This window comes from Podarcis vaucheri, assembly GCF_965113315.1.
Source record: "Podarcis vaucheri genome assembly, chromosome: 7".
NCBI classification, from domain to species: domain Eukaryota; kingdom Metazoa; phylum Chordata; class Lepidosauria; order Squamata; family Lacertidae; genus Podarcis; species Podarcis vaucheri.
Genome location: NC_138765.1, coordinates 40768620 through 40787793, shown reverse-complemented (window position 1 = coordinate 40787793; position 19174 = coordinate 40768620). Strand labels below are relative to the sequence as shown.

Below are 19174 nucleotides of genomic sequence, written 5' to 3'. Positions count from 1 at the left end.
ACATTTTGGAGTCTCCAATAAATTCCATGGAGCATATTCAGTTGTCTATAATAAAAAATGAAGCAGTGCAGTTTTGTTGGCCTTAAAATCTGCAAGTATAGTGAACTTGACTATTTAAAACTGGGCTGAATTCAGGGAACATTTTTACTGAGGGATTTTTTAAAGAAGAAAAGCCACCTGGAATCCCATCAAAGAGGCCCCCTCCACCATTAGCCACCCAAAAAGAGGCACTATTCAGCCTGATACTTGCCTGACTATGATCATCCACTGTAGAAAGGAGTGGTGGGGAAGGAAGTGTGCTCGGGTCTTGCTCCCCGCTGCTGTGTTTCCTGTGGAAATATTTATCCAATGAGAGAAAATGGTTGGTTAGTGTCATGGCAGGGTCTTAAATGAGAAAATATTTTTCAATTTTGACAAACACTTTATGCTGTATTTCCGTGGTCAAAATAGAGGGCAATAGGAGTCTTACAACTGAAGTACACTTGTACTAAGGGCCTTTGCATCTAACCTGCTACTTTCATGGCAATTAAAGGTTTATGAATTAAACTTTCAGACACCTAGCCAACAAGGCAGATAGAAGTCTATGGCACAACAGCAGCTAGGCCATACTGCAGCCAATAAAAACTGTGGACCAGTGCTTCTGATATTGCACCAAAGCAGGGTTTTGTACTTTTGCAATACTTAATATTTAATTGTCCAGTCCTGCTCAAATAGCCGTAGGATGGTCACAATCACTATTCATTAGGGACCACAGGGTTCTTGTCCCTAAGAATAGCTTGGCTTATGCCTTGGGGAAGCCTTCAAGCAGGACACCAAGGCTACAGACCTCCCTTGGCAGTAGCAGCTCTGCCTCAGCAGCATCTTGTTTTCAGAAGAATAGTATTTATGAACATGGACTCAACGCCAGGCATGCTGTTGTCAAAACTGTGTGACATTGGCCTTGTTGAGAGAAGTCTGCCTTCTCTATTCGACATCAGCTTTCTTGTTCTTCAATCAGCAGGACTGATTAACTGGACTTTCAATTGTGGATCCTCTTTTCTGTCACTGGGCACTTTTATTAGTTTCATGGTTATTTCACAGCCATAAATCTGGTGCTTGCTGCTGGGTGTGCTCAAGAGGGAGCCACAGCCAATCCACACTTGCATTTTCAAATACCTGTTTGCCACATGTCTATTATTCCTTTCATAATAATAATAATAATAATAATAATAATAATAATAATAAAGCACCCCTGTCACTATAGCAGAGACTTAACACATGCAGCATATTCATGTGGCTTTCCTAGCTTCCACCAATGCAGGCATGTACTAATGAGCAGGAATAAATCCCACAAGACAAATTAAGGGAAAAGTAGTCAGAACCACAACCAGAAATGGAAGATTATAGCATATTCCCCAAACCCTCTGGGCCCTGGTTTCTTTTCTTGCTTCTTTCAAAGGGCTGAGACAACTGCAAGCTCAGGCAACATTAAAGGAGAAACAAAACCTAGGTGGCAAGACAGCCAAGAGTAGTTCAGATTTCTTTCTTATTTCCAAACCTAGCTTGGCCTTGTGACTCACACTTGGCACAGGAAAGTTTTGGAACAGTCTGACCCTTGCAAGTTAAGGTGGCAAAATCTTTATCCACCAGCAAAACCAAAGATTTTGCCTACTGCTTTGTTAATAATTCAACTCACCTTCTTTGCTTGACTGCAGCAACAATATCTGGCCCTGAGAACATGGAAAACAGACTGTCTCCATTGGCAGACGAAGTCTCATCACTGGAGCTGGCAGAGTCGCCCTGAGTACCTGACCAGCTGCTTGCCATCTCCCTGAGATGAGAGCAGGGAAGCAATCAAGAGAAAGAGACTAACAGTAGAGATGTGAGCGGTGGTGGGAGGCTCTCACCACCCTAGTTGCTCTTAAACGTTACTAAACATTCACAGGGCAAGAAGAAAAATCTCCATGAATGCTAATACTAAAATAAGACTAAACTAACAAATTCAGCATCATCTTACAGCATTTATCCCATGGCTTATTCAGGCACTGCATATGGAATCTATATCCCCTCTAAGGACCCAGTACATATTCACTTAAAAAGGTAAAGGTAAAGGTACCCCTGCCCGTACGGGCCAGTCGTGTACGGCTCTGGGGTTGCGTGCTCATCTCGCTTAAGAGGCCATGAGCCGGCGCCGTCCGAAGACACTTCCAGGTCACGTGGCCAGTGTGACGAAGCTGCAGCTGTCGAGCCAGCACCAGCGCAGCATACGGAAACGCCATTTACCTTCCCGCTATAAAGCGGTCCCTATTTATCTACTTGCACTTAAGAGTGCTTTCAAACTGCTAGGTGGGCAGGAGCTGGGACCGACCATACAATCGGCAAGTCCTAGGCACTGAGGTTTTACCCACAGCGCCACCCGTGTCCCTACATATTCACTTAACAACCCTTTAAAACTGGCATTACTACAGCGGCAGCCAAGGTGGTGTCCTGCAGATGTTGAGGACTCCAGCTCCCATCAGCTCCAGCCTGCACAGTTAATGGCTAGGAATGATGGGACCTGGAGTCCAACCACATCAGAAAGGTGCTACCTTGGCTGCCCTTGCCCAAAGCAGAAAATATCCACATGCTGCATGGAAATGCAATCCTGAACTTGGAAGAGCTGCAGTATAAATATTATAAACAGGCAATTCCCTGTTTGCACAGGGGTTCTGTTCTGGGTCATTGTGCACATCAGAAGTCACAGGTAAGTTCATTCTGCCCCCACACCAACCCCTTCTGGGAACGAAAGCAGCACACGTGTTGACAGCTGCGTGTCAATTGGGCGCACGCAAAGTGGTCACGCATACACACACTAAAATTTATACACTACCTGATTGTAAAAAAAAAAACACCCCTCAAAGTAGTTTACAAAAAGTTAAAACAATAAAATTGGGAAAAATTCACAACTATACTTTAAAACATATAAAAGTTTGAATACTAAAACAGATTAAAATTACCTCAACTTTCTAAGCATATGGGTAGGTATGTCTAAACAAGATATATAACTGATGCAGCAAAAATCCCTAATTTTACAGCTGCTAGCAAAGATGGATGTACACAAGGGTGCCACAGGTAGCTCCTTACCCTTCTGTGAAATACTCTGGGAAAGGCCAGGTTCTGTGCGGGTCATCAGGATGAGGCCAGTTGCTACGTGTGTTGCTGGGGCGACGGAAGTGCTGTGCTTGCCTTTTTTGTTGCATGGCCTGACTGACCCCAGCCACATAACGAGCAAACTCTGGATCAGAGCCAACTGGGAGTAAAAAAAGAAACCTGACAGTCAACTATTGACACACTTGGATATTTCCATTGCAATGATCCGCCATCTACCCCTCAGACAGACAAACAGAGAGAATATGAGAATGTGTACACATGCATACAAACACAATGGAAGCTAGTCAGTGATTGGGAATGCCTGTTGAAGTGCTGAAAATTAAGAACTTCACCAGGGAGCGATTTATGTGGGGGCAGGCAAAATATGCTACATAAATCCCCAACATTGTAGCCACCAGCAGATTAGAGAGGTGGTGGTGACATCATGCACAGTGGAAGCCCAAGAAATGCTCTGTCTGTGGGCCTGGCTATCTGGCTATCTATCTATCTATCTATCTATCTATCTATCTATCTATCTAGAAGCTTAGATCCTATTTTAGAATGCACATCAAATAAGAAGACAGATCAATACTACTTAAATCCATTCAGTATGCTTAAATCAAGAGAAGGATCAAACAAATGAAGAATACAAGTAAGGGAGACAACCCAAAGGAAGAGTCAGGCCATACCTCGGCTCCCCTGTCAGGTCAGTCATTGCCTCCAACAACATTGTCTCCAACAACATGGAGCCAAAAAGCTGCCCATGTATATTCACATGTAAGTCCATCATCTCCACATATCATACTGCTATGGAACTTGGCAGCCCATCAGACTTTTGGGGAAACTAATTTCAGAAATTGCAATGCTTAGCATTGCTATTGCTAAGAGAGACTGCTCTGCATCATAAAGATGGAACAGACTAAAGAATGTCTGAAGGAAGCAGATCCAAGAAATTAAGAGGCACAAAAACCCTGCTGTTAAGATGACTTTGTCCAAAGGAATGTTCCCCCTCTACCCAACATACTCTGAAAAACCTCAGCAAGGCAAATCTGTTCAATCCTATTAAGTTGAACAAAACCTGACTAGCATGATGGCTAAATTGTGCTACCTTGGGAACAGGAAGTGGTTGCCACAGACTTAAGTGAGCTAGAAAGCAGCAAGTGGCAGTGAGAGGAGGTGTAGGGAGCACACTTTCCCTTTTTACCCACCCCACAGAACACATCTGGGAGGTCAGGGTAGGGTGCATTAGGGAAATTCCTTGTGAATCGTCAACTGTTTGAAGATCTGGACATGGGTCCCACCCAATAAATTAAGATATTTGTGTATTTCATGAAATTGATACACCACTTGATTGTAGAAAACTTACAAAAATAATAATACAGTAAGATTATCAGTAAGATGACATTTTCAAAAAATACTGCCCTCAAAAACTATCTTTCCTCACCCAATATTTGGCAGACTTTTTTTAAAGGTAACCCCTGCTGTTGCTTTTGCTCTTGTAATCCTATAATCTTTCCCATCACCTGCAGAAGACACAAATGGTTTGTGTCTACGGGTGGGCAGCATTCAACACATTCAAACACATTACTCAATGAACATGTGGTAGTAGAAGGTTGCATTTACTTAACATGCACACACCTGCAGGATCAAAAGGTAGAAATTCTCCCAACATCCCAAAGATTCCATCACTTTGGTCACGGTTTGGCCACGTGTTGTTTCTAGGTCCTTGCTGCTTCTGCCCCAGCATCTCCGACATCACATTGTCCATGTAACTGTTCACAAGACCCAAACTATACAGGTCAGAGCTCAGGTCAGGAAAGGCATGACTGCTCCACTGAGGCATATGAGACAACCCCGGACCAACAGTCTGGGCTGACGGCTGGCTGGAATTGGTTGGCCACTTGCCAGGTGGACGCTGCTGCTGCTGGGACCCAATGGGCTGCAGTAGGTGCTGATAGTAATGCATTTGCTGCTGCTGCTGCTGTTGCTGCTGCTGCTTTTGTGGCTGCTGCTGCTGCTGTTGCTGTGGCAACCCTTGCTGTAGATGGTGCAAAGGTGTGTGAGACGAAGACTGGGACTGCTGTGGCACGGTGGCTGGCTTCTGCTCTGCTGCTGCCGAAGACGATGCAACAGAGTTTCTTCTTTTCACCAGTGGAGAGGTCTGCTGGGACTTGCCCATGTTGAAACCAGAGAGGAAATCTATGACCTCCTGCATTTCTTGGTCGGTTGGTAAATTCATGCCTTTGGCATCCTTGCTGTCATCTGCTTTGCTGCCATTACGCCTGTCAAGGAGGAACCCATTAACAACCTGATGGCTTCCACTCTGTGCCGTTGTCTGTGCCGACTCAACAGCCCTGGGGAAGTTACCAATGTTCAGAATACTCTGCAATCGGGCATCCATATTGTTGGGCATTTTTGCTTTATCCTCTGAGTTGTTAGCTATGAAAAGGTTTTTGGAAGGTGTACTAGGAATGGAGTAACTTCCACTGCTGCTTGAACTGGAACAGGATGTTTTCTTTGTAAATCGTGAAGTCAGCTTCGAGAAAGTCCTTTGCAATCCACCCGTTGATTTGCTTCCATTTCCAGATGGTAAGTCAATGTGTCCCCCGAAGTCACAGATCTCACGCTGAAGCTGGATCTGAATACACGGCAAAGCCTGCTCTCTGTTTAACAAAAAGAACCCTCTATTTCAGGCAAAAAAAGCAACATTCACCAACTTCAAAACAACTTTACAGTAATTAGGACTAAGGCGTGCAATCTGGAGGTATTGAAAAGTATGATAATGTATAAAACAGGGGTGCCTAACCATTTTTGAGTTGGGAGTTGCACTGACCCATGGCCAACACTCTGAGGTCTGTTTATCAAAGTGGCAGTGAACAAAGGCGTCATTCTGTTTTTTGAAAAAGGTCACAAAACTTTTGATATTACAAAATCACAGCAGGGCCTGCAAGAGTGGCCAGTAAGATGATTTTTTAAATGACAAATTTTAGCAGGGGGACCCAACAAAAAACCTTTTGACATCACAGTGGGGTACCTATGGAAGAAGTCATTAAACATTATTTTTTTATAAAAAAAGCAGCAACAACATCATCATCAATATCTTTTTTAAAAAAACATTGACATAGAGGTAGTGGGGGTCTTTGAGGGCATCATTGGGTGGCGTTCAAGTAAGTTGTACTCAGCTTAGACGTACTGAAAATAATGGACCTCATTAATTTCCATGACTCTACTGTGAGTAAAACTTAGTTGAATACTACCCATCGTATCAAACCAGGGGATCTATGGAAGTGGTAATGTAGGAAAAAATGTTTATCTTTTGAAATGGAAAATTTGGGATCTTAGAAGATGCCACAACAAAGTTTTGGCGTCATGGCATTACAGCAGGGGGACCCATAGCAGCAGTCATTAAAAAAAAAAGACAAATCTGAGGGAAGGCTCAAAAAAACTTTGTGAGCCAGATGTGGCAACCTCCAGTATAAAAGGTTAACCAAGCTAAGGAAAAATCAAAGCTTTCACAAAATTGTGGATTAGACAGTCCAATATTTATTTCTTATTGATATGTTTGAGCTGGCCCATAACTTAGTTTTTTCACCATAATATGTAAGAGTGTTAAGTATTTATTGATCTTAATTATGTTTTTACTAACCTTACTCTACTCTTGTATGTTGCATCCTGCCTTGTTATACAAGTGTGGATTATAAATACTTGAAGAAATAAATAAATGTTGTCTCAAGAAATGAACCACTATAAATCTGTCCGGGTAATATTAAGCTTCTGAATAGGGCTGGGTGATGTTGGGTTCTCAAAATCGCAGTATATTGCCAGCCAAACATCAAGGTTTGGTGATAAACTGTGATGTTGTAAAAAGCTGCATTGGCCCCAGCCTGCGAGATGTTGGATGAAACTGCTGCACCTCTCACCATGGGAGCTGAGGCGCTTTCACCTTAGCACCTTGCAGGCTGTGGCCAATACAGCTGGCCACGGTCTGCTGCTGAGCCGGGGGGGGGGCGCGAGTGGAAAGGCTCCTGCACCTAGCTGAGCGAGCCCTGAGTCCCCACCGCTCACACATGACCAGCAGGGGGCCCGGGGTTCCTTGGCCAGGCCCTGCTGGGGGTGGGAGGGCACCTGCCCCCAGCGGAGCCAGCCCCAGTGTCCCTGCCACTCCCGCTAGAGCAGCAAGGACCTTGGGGCTCCTTGGCCAGACTGTTGTTTGGTGGCATGGGGGCAGGTGACCTACCTTGAATAGGACGCAAAGCCACCCTATTCACGCCTTGTGGAAAGGGGCTGCTGGAGAGTGTTGGGCCTGCCAGCAGCATCAAAGGGCCCCTATGCTGCCTTCTACCGGAAGGGTGGGCTTTGTTTTTCTGGGAGGAAAGGCACAGCACACCCTCCCAGACAAGGCAGTCAGACGGTAGCAGGAGCAGGGTCGGGGCTCTCTCAGCTGGAAAGGGCAGGCTTCCCAGCTGAGCAGCCCTGATCCCGCTTCTACTCACCAGTGCAGCTTGTTTCTCCCTCTGCCAGGGCAGAGTGCAATGGAAGTTTCACCAGTGGTATATCGCTGGTGAAACTGCCGCCGCTTAAGTCCCTCTGCCTCCCGCTCCCGACTAGTTTGTTTCTTCCTCAGTGCACTGGGCACTGCAGGCAGAGGGACTCAAAAACAGTGACTTTCACCAGCAATATACCGCTGAGTAAAGATGTCATTGCGATCTCTCCCCCCTCCCCCAATACCTGTCCTGGGCGATATATTGATATATCACCCAGTGCTACTTCTGAACATGGACCTACCTATGAAAACAGCACAACACAGCCAAGTAAACTGAGAAAATATTTTGTTTAAACAATGCAGCATGCTCAGTGCTCAACTTCCACCCATGCCAGTAGGACACATCAGCCACCCAGCCTCCTGGGTCTATAGTCACGTGAGGTAAAGGAGGTGCGGCAACAGCAGGGAATACAGGCAGCTCCCCTGTGCATAGGGGTGAGATTATTATGTTTTTGATTAGTTCCCAGCAAAGGTTGTTGCTTGGAGAGGGGAGTTCCCTCAGTTTTCTATTGGGAGAGGGTGTTGCTTGCTTGGATTCAACATTATGAGAGGTGATGGGCGATCAAGAATGGGGTGGCAAAGAGAAGCAAATGTTTAGTCAAAGCTGGCTTTGTGGGCAAGAAGGTGGTGAAGGAATTTAACAGAAGCAGACGGGAGCAAGACAAGCAGTGCTTGCCCCATTATCCTGCTCCACTGTTTTAGACAATTGTGTTTTTTTAAAAATGACAAAACGTTTGCTGTTGTTGCTGAAGTTTGTAAAGTCTGGTGGTAAATAAAAAGCTGTTTCCTCTTACATGGCCACCAGATTTTCCTGTTTTACTGATAACTGTCTGGATAAGGTATTCTTGGACATTTGGTATCACTGGGTATTGAGCTATGCCTCAGCCTAGGACTGAAGGCTAGAGAGGTGGTAATCTAAAAAGGTGTGTCTGGTGAGAATGTTGCTATATGGTGTTGGAGATCAGTGTATTCTGCTAGAGTACTAGCAATCAGGTTATCCTAAAAATAGCAATATCTCCCAATATTTCATTTTTTGTGTAACCTTCAGTATTTTATGTAGTATTTTTCGCCCTAGAGGACACACTGTCCCCCCTCCAAAAATGAAGGGGAAATGTGTGTGCATCCTATGGGGCGAATGCAGGATTTCGCTGAAGCCTGGAGAGCGAGAGGTGTCGGTGCGCACCAACCCCTCTCGCTCTCCAGGTTTCAGGAAGATATCCGCAAGCCTTGGGAGCCCGGCGGGAGTGCCCGCGGGCTCACAAGGCTTGCGGGTAGCAGCCTGCAGCCCGAAGCACAGGGCGCGCTCCGGAGCGCGCCCCGTGCTTTGCGCAATGTCCACAAGCCTTGGGAGCCCGGCGGGAACTCCCGCAGGGCTCGCAAGGCTTGCGGATAGCAGCCTGTTCTGGGGGCTGGGGAAGCTCGGGTTTCCCCAGCCCCGCGGCTGGGGGGGGGAGGGAATAAATTTTTATTTATTTATTTCCCCCCAAAAAAACGAGGTGCGCCCTATGGGCCAGTGCGTCCTATAGGGCGAAAAATATGGTAAGTAATTACTGGTGTTTAACATTGCCTCTTTCCAGTTTATGACTGGATGCTGCCTTTCAAGCAAGTTGTGTATCTAGTCTCACCAATTATTTTACAGGCCACATTTCTCAATTACATAAAGAGCTTGCATCAAAGTCCACTGAACTCACTACATGCTGATGGTCAAGTCTTAAGATCTGAGCTCAAGTCTTAAGATGTGAGATCTAGGTATGGACTGACCTCATTTTCCTCCAGGTGCTTATAATTTATTTGGCAATCTGATGTAACCTACAGTGGTACCTCGCAAGATGAATGCCTCGCAAGACAAAAAACTCGCTAGACGAAAGGGTTTTTTGTTTTTTGAGCTGCTTCGCAAGACGATTTTCCCTATGGGCTTCCTTTGCAAGACGGAAACGTCTTGCAAGTTTGTTTCCTTTTTCTTAACACCATTAATACAGTTGCGACTTGACTTCGAGGAGCAACTCATAGAACGCGGTGTGGTAGCCTTTTTTGAGGTTTTTAAAGACTTTGGTGATTTTTGAAGCTTTTCCAAAACTTTCCGGACACCGTGCTTCGCAAGATGAAAAAAATCGCAAGACGAAAAAACTCGCAGAACGAATTAATTTCGTCTTGCGAGGCACCACTGTATTTCCAGCCACTGATCAGCCTAAATTTCCCAATTCCCCTGATCTGCCTGCCTTCCTTTGAAAAAGAGGTGGTCAGGGAATTATCCTTTAAAAAGGAAAGAGAACTGCACTATGCTTACTCATCTTTGCCCTACTCAGTCTAATAACAAGGCAAATTTCTCAGGTTTGCTCTGGCCTTCTGCTCACATTATAGCTGCTTTTTGTGAGCACATACTAACAAGAAGCAGCATTTCACCATTACAAAGTTTTGCAGCAGCTTTGTTCTGTACCCACAAGTAAGGTGGGGTGCCATCCAGTTCCTGGTGCCATCTGAATCTCACAAGGCCTCCCCTTTGCAGCCTTATCAGTGGTGGCAATCTGCTTCTCTCGCTCTCTCTCTTTTGCTCCCACAGTGCCCAACAATATGTCACTCTGGGGAATTGTGTGAATGTCAAAATGGCAGCTTCCTATCTACCCACTGGGGCTGTGAGGTGCCCCAGCTCAGTCCTCTTGAGGCAGTGTGGCTTCAGCAGATGCCCAGCCATGCCCAGGTACTGCTACCAGTACATCCCCACTACTTAGCCTTCAACATTAAGACCTGGTAGCCTTGGCTGAAACTTGTCATTGCCATCTTCTCTTGTCACATGCGACCGAGTGTTCCTGAATAAGGTTTCATCTGTGCATAACCCTTATGTGGTAAGAGTGCAGCACAAATCATACCTACCTTCCCTCCTTCCAACGATTTAGGTCAAACACTGCAGTATAAAGCACGTCCACTAGTCCCAAAGTCTTCTCTGGATCCAGGCTTCTCTGCAGCAGAGACATTGTTGCAGGATCTTCTTTCAGGCACCTAAGGAAACAATTTTTAATAACAAATCTCCTGTCAACAACACTCACTTTCATACCAAAAAATTATGTCCCTATTTATTTGTTTATTTAAAGCTTGCCCGAGTTTTCCGAAGTAGTTAGTCATAATTACCATGTTGATGGGACTTGAACCACAATTCTGGAACCTTCTAAACTGATTTGTGGTGCATATGCTTCTTTGTTTTCAATCTGTGCTGTATCCACAACGACCTATTCAAGAAGAAAAAAGCAGTAAACGATAGAGTAAGACGTCACTCCCTAAAACTAGCGAAAGCACCACCCCACTGCTACAGGGGCTGGACATCAGTCTACTGCATTCAACCACTAGGCAAGCAAGAGGGGCACGTGTAGGGAATTTTAATTGGGGTGCGTGGGCGTAGAAGAATCGTTTCACATTTACTCTGATAAATCCTACAGTGTAACATCTGAAAAGGCCACTGTTAACTAAAAAGAGGAAGGCTTATCTAAAATTTTTTCAGCTGCACATGATCTGGGCCTTTCCTTTTGTCCTCCTTTTGGGAGGCTGCAACTACTTGATATCTAGTAAACCATTTTATAGTTCTACCCTCTCAATTTACTACCTATGATTATAAAACAGGTTTTCACAATAAGATTATCCTGCATTCTATCTGGACAGTTAAGGTGCTGCAAAATTTGGATGTTCTAAAAAGGAACAGCTTCCTTGCTATCAGCATAGGACAGGGAGACTGAGTTCTCATAAAGAACAGAGAAATGCCGAGTTCAGAAGTCCTATTCTATGATCTAGTGGAAACACTGCCTGCACAATGCCCATACATTTAAAGGTTCTCCTCCATACCCAATGAAGCCTTGAGATCTTAAAGTTCAATTGTGGGAGTGTATATATCAGTGGTATTGATTTTCCATATTTTCAGGTACTTATATACCACTCAATATTCAGAATTTCTAAGTGGCGTTGTAGTATATGCCAACAGCATTTCAACGGATGAGGAAGCACGTTACCAACTCCTTGTATTTCATTTATCTAAACAAGCTAATCTCACAGTACAGCCATTTCTCACGCCCAGCCTGGGAAATGACTCCCGACTTCCATTGTTCTGGCTTTACAGATGTTTCCTCCATAACACCCACCTAGAGGACAATCTAAACAATGGAAGATAATGTCTCATCGGTACACCAAATTAGAAGCAATGCAAGTAGAACATAAACATGCAGATATCACTGCTTCTATCCAGCAAAAAAGAGGAGTCTGTGGCAGTTTCTGTCCATCTAACTGAAGTCCCTGCTCTAGTCACATTATCACATGACTTGGGCCAACATCACATATCAAAAATGTGAATGAGAAGACTGATTGCAAGAGCAGATTTCTTAAGAGTCTGCACAGGCAGTATTTTCAAAATGGGAAATTCCAGTTTAAAAGAAATCATAATTGTTGCACAGTACAAGACCACAAAATAGCAGCAGCAGCAGCTCTATTTGGGGGGTCAATTCCTTGACTTCCCATCAACATGGATTTCTTCACAGAAAGACAGCAAAAGAACACACTGCAATGATTTCTGCAGGTGAAGCAGCTAACTTTCTTGGCTTGGTACCCCTGGAGGCAAACCACCCCTTACCCCCGCTACTACAACTAAGGCCCTACTTGCACTTATTCCTTCTTTTCAACCAAGCACTGGTACTTCTCATTTTCTTCTGCACAAAGGCAACAATTTCAAATCTCAAACACTTGTTTTATTGCTTATGTTATACCTTCCTCCAAGGAGCTCTGAGTGGCATTTCCCCTCTGAATCTAAACCTAACACTCCGGTTGCTACAACAACTCAGCTCTTGGTTACAGTGACCAGAGTTACTTTGAGACTGAGCAGACAAAGAAAAACTACCCAATGCCTTATTCATTGGAGTCAAGGATCTCTGTGTGATAAGGTAGATGGAGATAGTGGTTCATGTGATTCCACACAGGCAAATATGCAAACAATGAACTTCAGGTTGGGAATATTTTACTCTGTGGAATATAAGTTCCCCAAAACAAAAGGGATCACGGAGAAGCTGGTCAATTAATAGCATCATCTTATATACAAATATTGAGTGTGGATCTGTATGGAGCCAAATCTGCACCATCCATGCACACGTAGAAGGAATCAGCAGGCTGGGGCAAACCCCAAGGTTTGTAGAGATACAAAAGCCTATTGGGGATGGGGATGAAAAACGCCCAACGTGAGTTGGTTGTGCTCAGTGGCCATGGGATACTGACCGTTAGGAGGATGAAAACAGATGGGGAAGGAGGGGGTATGGAATGGGGTATCCTGGAAAAGGACACAGGTGACTGACTGGCATACAAAACAAAGCACTCTACACTGCAACTATCAGCTACAGGTTCCAACATATAGATGATGACCCATATATTTTTCAGAACTAAATTATATTTGCCATATGTCAGCTGTCCCCTTCTTTTTACTCTCCTCACATAGCTGTTCAGCCTGAATCCCTTGCCTCAGAAGACCTTCTGCCTGGAAACCGCTAGCAAAGGAAGATGGTTTCCATCCATGAGCTGAGTATGCTCCAACTGCTCAGTACCATTACCTGGCTCTAGAGGTCCTCAATGGGAGCTGCCACCTTGCAACTACCTGCTGCCAGCAAAGGAAACATGCCCCCTTCACCATAATGGGCTGAGTGAGCTCTAGGTGCTTGACCCGACTGCCTTGCCTCAGAGCACCAAAACAGACTCACTACCTGGCAGCACCAGAAAAGACCAAGGATGAGGGCAGGAAAGACTGCCTGAACAATCTTGGCACCAAATCGATAAACACACTATTTTGTTTCTTAAATTATGCTTGAACGAGATTATATTGGGCAAATATTTTGGAAGCTGCCCTGAGATATCCTTGGAGCTGTAGAGAACGATTTAAGTATTCTAAAATCAACACCTGTGCGCTCATGGCTACTTACCAGCCCAGCTTGGCCAAACAACAACTGTACAGCCGTTTTACATGCGCCCCGCCATGTAGAAGGGCAAACTTGGTTCAGCACTTCAGTCACAGGAGAGTCATCCCTTGGGGTCACTCCATTATGGCAGCCAGCTTCTTTAATTAGTTGTATCATCGTGTGCTGCAAAAACAAGAACACAAAACAAGATTGCTATGCAGGAAGCAAGCAAGTCATGATACCCTTTCCCCACTCCCCCCACCATGCATGCAGGCACTTTGGTAATTAAGCCATATATAAACACCTTACATAAATACCGATGACTGCAGTTATTACTTAAATCAGTGTTCAAATTATGATGGTCCAAGCCCAACACTTTCCCCTGTGCCTGCTGTTTCCAGTGGTCACCAGCACCCTCATTCCAATGGTGATGTCTCTGTTTCACACTATATCTGTGTAGATTCCCTGAATTCATGAGGAAACACACAGCAACCAGGGCTGGGGTTCCAATGGCTTATTAGAATGAGAATATGTGGAATGATCATAAAGGGGAGGCTGCTGAAGAAGAGAGGCGGGGGTTATCAGATCTATTATTACAAAGAGTGCTGTGGCACTCTGATTTTATTTTTTTTAATTATAGAATAGGTTTTCATGGTTTATTGTCCACTTCATAGGATGTATGGATTTTCAAATATGGATGGTACGTGCCACATATTGGAGAATGGAGACTTAGATGTTCACAGTGTTAAAATACGTATGTGTATTTTATTAACTTCATATGAGAACCAAATAAAGCCTTAACCCAACTACCACTTTGCTCAAGAATTTCAGAGTTGAAGGCAACACACTCTGGCCACTGCCATTGGCCTAGGCCCTTGGAAGGTTGCTTCTCCGCAACTCCCAGAAAGGACATCATTATAAGGGGGAGAGTAGCCTGGTCTCATCCAGTGCGGAGAAAAAGTTTGTGTCTTCCTCCCTGCCAGACAAAATCTCCGGGTCCCGCTGCCAATTGTCCTGGGACTGCAGAAGCAAATGGAAAGGACACTCTGGTCCCAACCATCGGCCAAAGGCACAAGAGTCACCAACTGCTATTCAAGAGAAGAAGAACAAGGGAAGGTCATCCTGGCCCCAGCTGGATTATAAATAGCTCATCCACTTCCTTCTGGCCTTAAAGAACTGGCCTCCCTCCTACACTATCTCTTCCCTTCCCTTCCATTGAGTGTGTCTTTGTAAGCCCAATAAGATATCCCAGCTGTTTTTAAAACCAATATAAGTCATTTTGGAAGACAACTGTCTGAAAAGAGGGATAAAATGATAGTAAAAAAAAAAATTATCCAGACGTGATGCAAAAGATACAAAATTAGGACAATCCTATTTGAAGCTAACTTTTTATGAAACAATTCACCATGCTGAAGGTTCAAAACATATCTTTGCAGGAAACCTCTTGCACCAAATAGTGGCCCAAATCCTCTATCATGAATCACGGTTCCCTTTTTTCAAGCCACTGAGCTGTGGCCGATTTCTTTCCATACTAAACCAGGCCAATCCATTCCATACACTGCAAAAAAATGTGGCTGACAAAGAACTAGATGCTCTGGAACAGGTAACTCCAGTGCAGCAAGACTGTGCCAACATCATCATCATAGTTACAGCAGCTTAGAACTTTACAAGGAGAGACTTTGCTCTTGGTTGTGGCCATATGTGAGGATCTGTCTTCTGTCTCTCTTCACCTCTTCAGACAGAAGTGAGGAGGCACTTCATGACAAGCAGAGTCAACATGTATACAGTCATACCTCATGATATGTCCGCTTCAGGTTACGTTCTTTCAGGTTACATCCAGCAGCGACCTGGAAGTACCGGAAAGGGCTACTTCTGGGTTTCGCCGCTCACGTGTGCACAGAAACGCAAAATGACATTATGCGCATGCACAGAAGCGCTGCGGGTTGCGCTCTTTTCATGTTGCGAACGGGCCTCCGGAACGGATCCCGTTCGCAACCAGAGGTGCCACTGTACACAAAACAAGCCAGCATGTGGAGGGGAAGGAGGAGCATTTAAGAAAACTGCCTCTAACTTTTGGAGAATGCTACCAGTAAGCTTTAAGGAAACAAGACACAAAGCAGAAAAGATGCATCACCAGGGCTGTTAGTCCCTTCAGCCAGAAGGGCTACAATTGGCTGAATGTGACCATTAACTTTTGGAACACAGTTTCGCTTGCAATCCAGTATCTTTTAAATACCAAAACACTAAATATTTACTGAATAAACTTGCTAAAGTGGGACAAGGTTTAAAATGCTCGCTTTGCATATAATCTATCAACACGGAGCTTGCTACCAACAAAGAAAATATTACTGGGTTTGATACAGATTTGGGGTACTTACCGTTTTGAGCTTCAGGTTATCTGCCGCCGACTCATTAAAGGATATTCCTTTTAGGAAGTGGGCACCTATCTGAACAGGAACTGTGGGGAGCTCAGACTGAATGGGTTGAGAAGGGGTCTGTCTCCGGCCAGTCTGCTGGGCTTCAGCATCACTGCAACACCCCTTTTGAGACACCAAAGCAACGTGTCAGGGAGAAATCCATATGCAAGCAATTCAGCTTTATCTACAGTAAACATCTTTGCTGGAAAAAGATTGGGGGAGGGTGTTTACCTGCAAACTGGCTTCAATAGATTTTGGGTTCAAGTGGAAGCCAGCCTTCATCGCATATTCACAGTGACCCAAACTTTCCAATGCAGCTTTATATGCCTGATATTAAATAGATATATGTTTAATGCATCACATACCTGAATTTAAAACAACCACCATCCAATATAATCACAAAACCTTGCTAACCTAAAAGAGAAAATAACATCTTCCCCCATGATCAATCACACCCTCCCTTAACTGAGGGGGCAGCTAAAGCTTCCAGAATGTCAGCAGTCTCTGCTGTTGGCACAGAAGCTCTCATTAAAAAGGACTTGCTCAGCAGCAACCCTACTTAAGTCCTCAGACTGCCCTACATATTTTATTCCATACTCACCCAAATGGTGATATAAAGATATAACTAACCTGCAAAGCACTGTCTATTTTCAAGTTCAATTCTTTTAGCTGGTGCTCAGGAATTGCCACACTCTGGGAGCAGAAGAGTTGCTGGACCTCAATTCCAGCCAAACAGCCATCACAACCCCTTTCTCGTAGCCGTGATGTGGCCTTCAAAGAGGACACAAAAATGGATAAGACAAAATAGCAGTGGCTCAAAAGTGGCAAAATAAACTTTTGAGCCCCATGGTCACTATGGTGAAAGCAAACAGGAAGGGAAGTGGGTTATTTAATCTAGCTTCAGAATTTAGTTAAACTTCTCAATTTAATCATCAGATTTGTATGACTGATTTTTCATTGCAGGGGGAGATGCAGCAGGGGGACTGCAATCTTTTAAACAAACTCGTTAACAAACCCTCATTATGGTAGCCAGCACTACTGTCATGGTGGGAGGGAGAACTTTGTGTGTGTGGATTACTTTAATTAAATTAACAAATAATTACAGATACCAACACATTAAAAATACATATAAATGTTAAGATGAGTGTAAGCTGGGAATTATGCATGAAGGTAAGAGAATGTACAAAATTCAACCAATATATGCGCATTCCCTAATGCAGCTAGAGATACCACTTGCCTTTACGGAGTACATTATACTCCCAATCTCATGGTGGCTTGCTGGAACCTCTAGCTTATCATTCTGTGGCCAAAGGCCTGATTTTCTGTAGAATTCTTCTGTCTTTTGGTAGTTTTAGAAACCAAAAGATTACCAACACACAAGCTGCAAGTTACCACCACTATGAAAAGTAAAGCCACTTTGCCAGAACTAAATGTATGTTACCACTTTATGTAACCCTTGAGGTTTTTTTAAAGCTGCTTTGAGGTTTTTTCTTACAATCAAGCAGCATACATTTCTTATGAAATATAAATGAATAGGCTATGCTTGGGAGCTACCTAGCAGCACCTGGGTGGAGACAGAACACTGAATTTTGGACTGTTGACCAGATCCAGCAACACAACAATTACATCTTTACCTCAGCCGCTCCTCTCCATGACCGCACAGCTTCTTCTAGCTCAATTGTGGGACTTGCACTGGATGTCTCAGCCATATTAGAATTCTTTCTTTCCTGAGCTACAGCTTCCGTAAAACATGAATGAGCCACTGGTTGGACCTTCTGCAATGCTTGGGATAAAAACTGAAAATGAACCTGCATCACTGTCAAGAAACATCGTCCAAGTACCTATGAAAATGAAAAAACAAAAACAAAAGGATATTCTTCCATTCAGTTATTTGTAAGTGTGTTTTGGTGTTTGAACTAAATTTTCTCATGTGAAAATATCTGATTGACATTCATACAAATGCATTATTACCCTTCATCTAATCTAAAAATTAATAAAAGCACAAAATGAAGCACTCGTTACTTACACTGAAGGCTCCATCCTGTGTGGCATATTGAGGGATCTAACTGAGTTGCCACTCCTCCCACACAATGACCTAAGTTAGTCATGTCCATTAATTTCAATGGGTCTACTCTGAGTAGAACTTAGTTGGCTACAACCCAGTATTTTGAGGATTCTGTGGTTAAATGCACTAGACACAATAACTGCAGTAAAGTACATTTGCTTGCCTCATTTTTGGAGTATGTAGCATGCACAAGCAGCCGTTCAGTAAGGTTATAAGAGAGCGAGACATGGGCCTCCACGGCCCCTTCCATCTAAAAGACCAGTAAATTACAGTTCTCTGTAACTAAGAGCTTGTTTCCCCACCCTTTCCTTTTGTGCCTTTTAGATTGTATACCCAAGGACAGAGACTGTATTATCACTGATAACTCTGCAGCCTGTTTCAGCTGAAGAGGGGGATAAAAATGCTTTAAATAAATTTAAATAAGTATTTCAATAAGGCAAATAGATATACGACTTCTTTTTAGAATACGTTTCCCCTTTTAATAAATTCATTTACTGGCTGAGTTTGTCAAAATGCTAACAGCTAATTCTACTTAAGCAGGACTGCTGGTGGTAGTGGCTCCCCCTCCCTGCCCATTCCATCTAGTCTCCCTTCAACATTCCTTTATGATTCGATCATTTCCCCTCTTTGTACAAAGTTTAAACTGAACAGTTTAGGTATGCCGACTGGCCTCTCCAGTGCAGTTTCCTTATTTTAAGAAGTATTCAGCTAGCATACACACACACACATACGTAAAAAAAAAAAAATTGCAATGGTTAAGCCTGTCAATATGATTCTTATGGAAGGAATGACACACTGATTCTGGGTTCTTACAGAATTCAGTTTATTTAGGCCAAGGGCTACTTGTCTCAAATTATTAGTAAAGCTTATTTTAAAAGTTGAAACTGATGAGACTCCAGAGCACACTCCAACAGAAAAGCTCCTTTCTTCTGGGGGCCACTGGTTAAGGCAAACAGCAAGAACACATTTTGCAGTACTGCAGACTATTTTGCAAGATTGCAGAAAGTACAACTCAAAAGTGATACAAATACAAATCTACTGTGTTGGTTCCCTTTCTAAAACATTATAACTAAAGGCGGGGGGGGGGTGGCAGCGGTGGTGTAGACTGGTATGGCTTAAGAGCCAG

At 43.9% G+C, this 19174-nt stretch overlaps 1 protein-coding gene across 1 annotated transcript in view; it reads right to left on the bottom strand.

The window, feature by feature from the left end:
• Positions 1-19174, bottom strand: part of GARRE1 (granule associated Rac and RHOG effector 1) — a 57436-nt gene that overhangs the window by 3160 nt on the left and 35102 nt on the right. The window contains exons 3-13 of the mRNA XM_082233453.1: positions 17618-17824; positions 16614-16754; positions 16215-16310; positions 15945-16106; positions 13591-13749; positions 10778-10875; positions 10523-10648; positions 4747-5771; positions 3103-3268; positions 1676-1810; positions 251-329 (exon numbers count right to left, since the gene is read on the bottom strand). Coding sequence (XP_082089579.1) covers positions 251-329; positions 1676-1810; positions 3103-3268; positions 4747-5771; positions 10523-10648; positions 10778-10875; positions 13591-13749; positions 15945-16106; positions 16215-16310; positions 16614-16754; positions 17618-17824 — 2394 coding nt within the window. The remainder of the gene's footprint in view (positions 1-250; positions 330-1675; positions 1811-3102; positions 3269-4746; positions 5772-10522; positions 10649-10777; positions 10876-13590; positions 13750-15944; positions 16107-16214; positions 16311-16613; positions 16755-17617; positions 17825-19174) is intronic.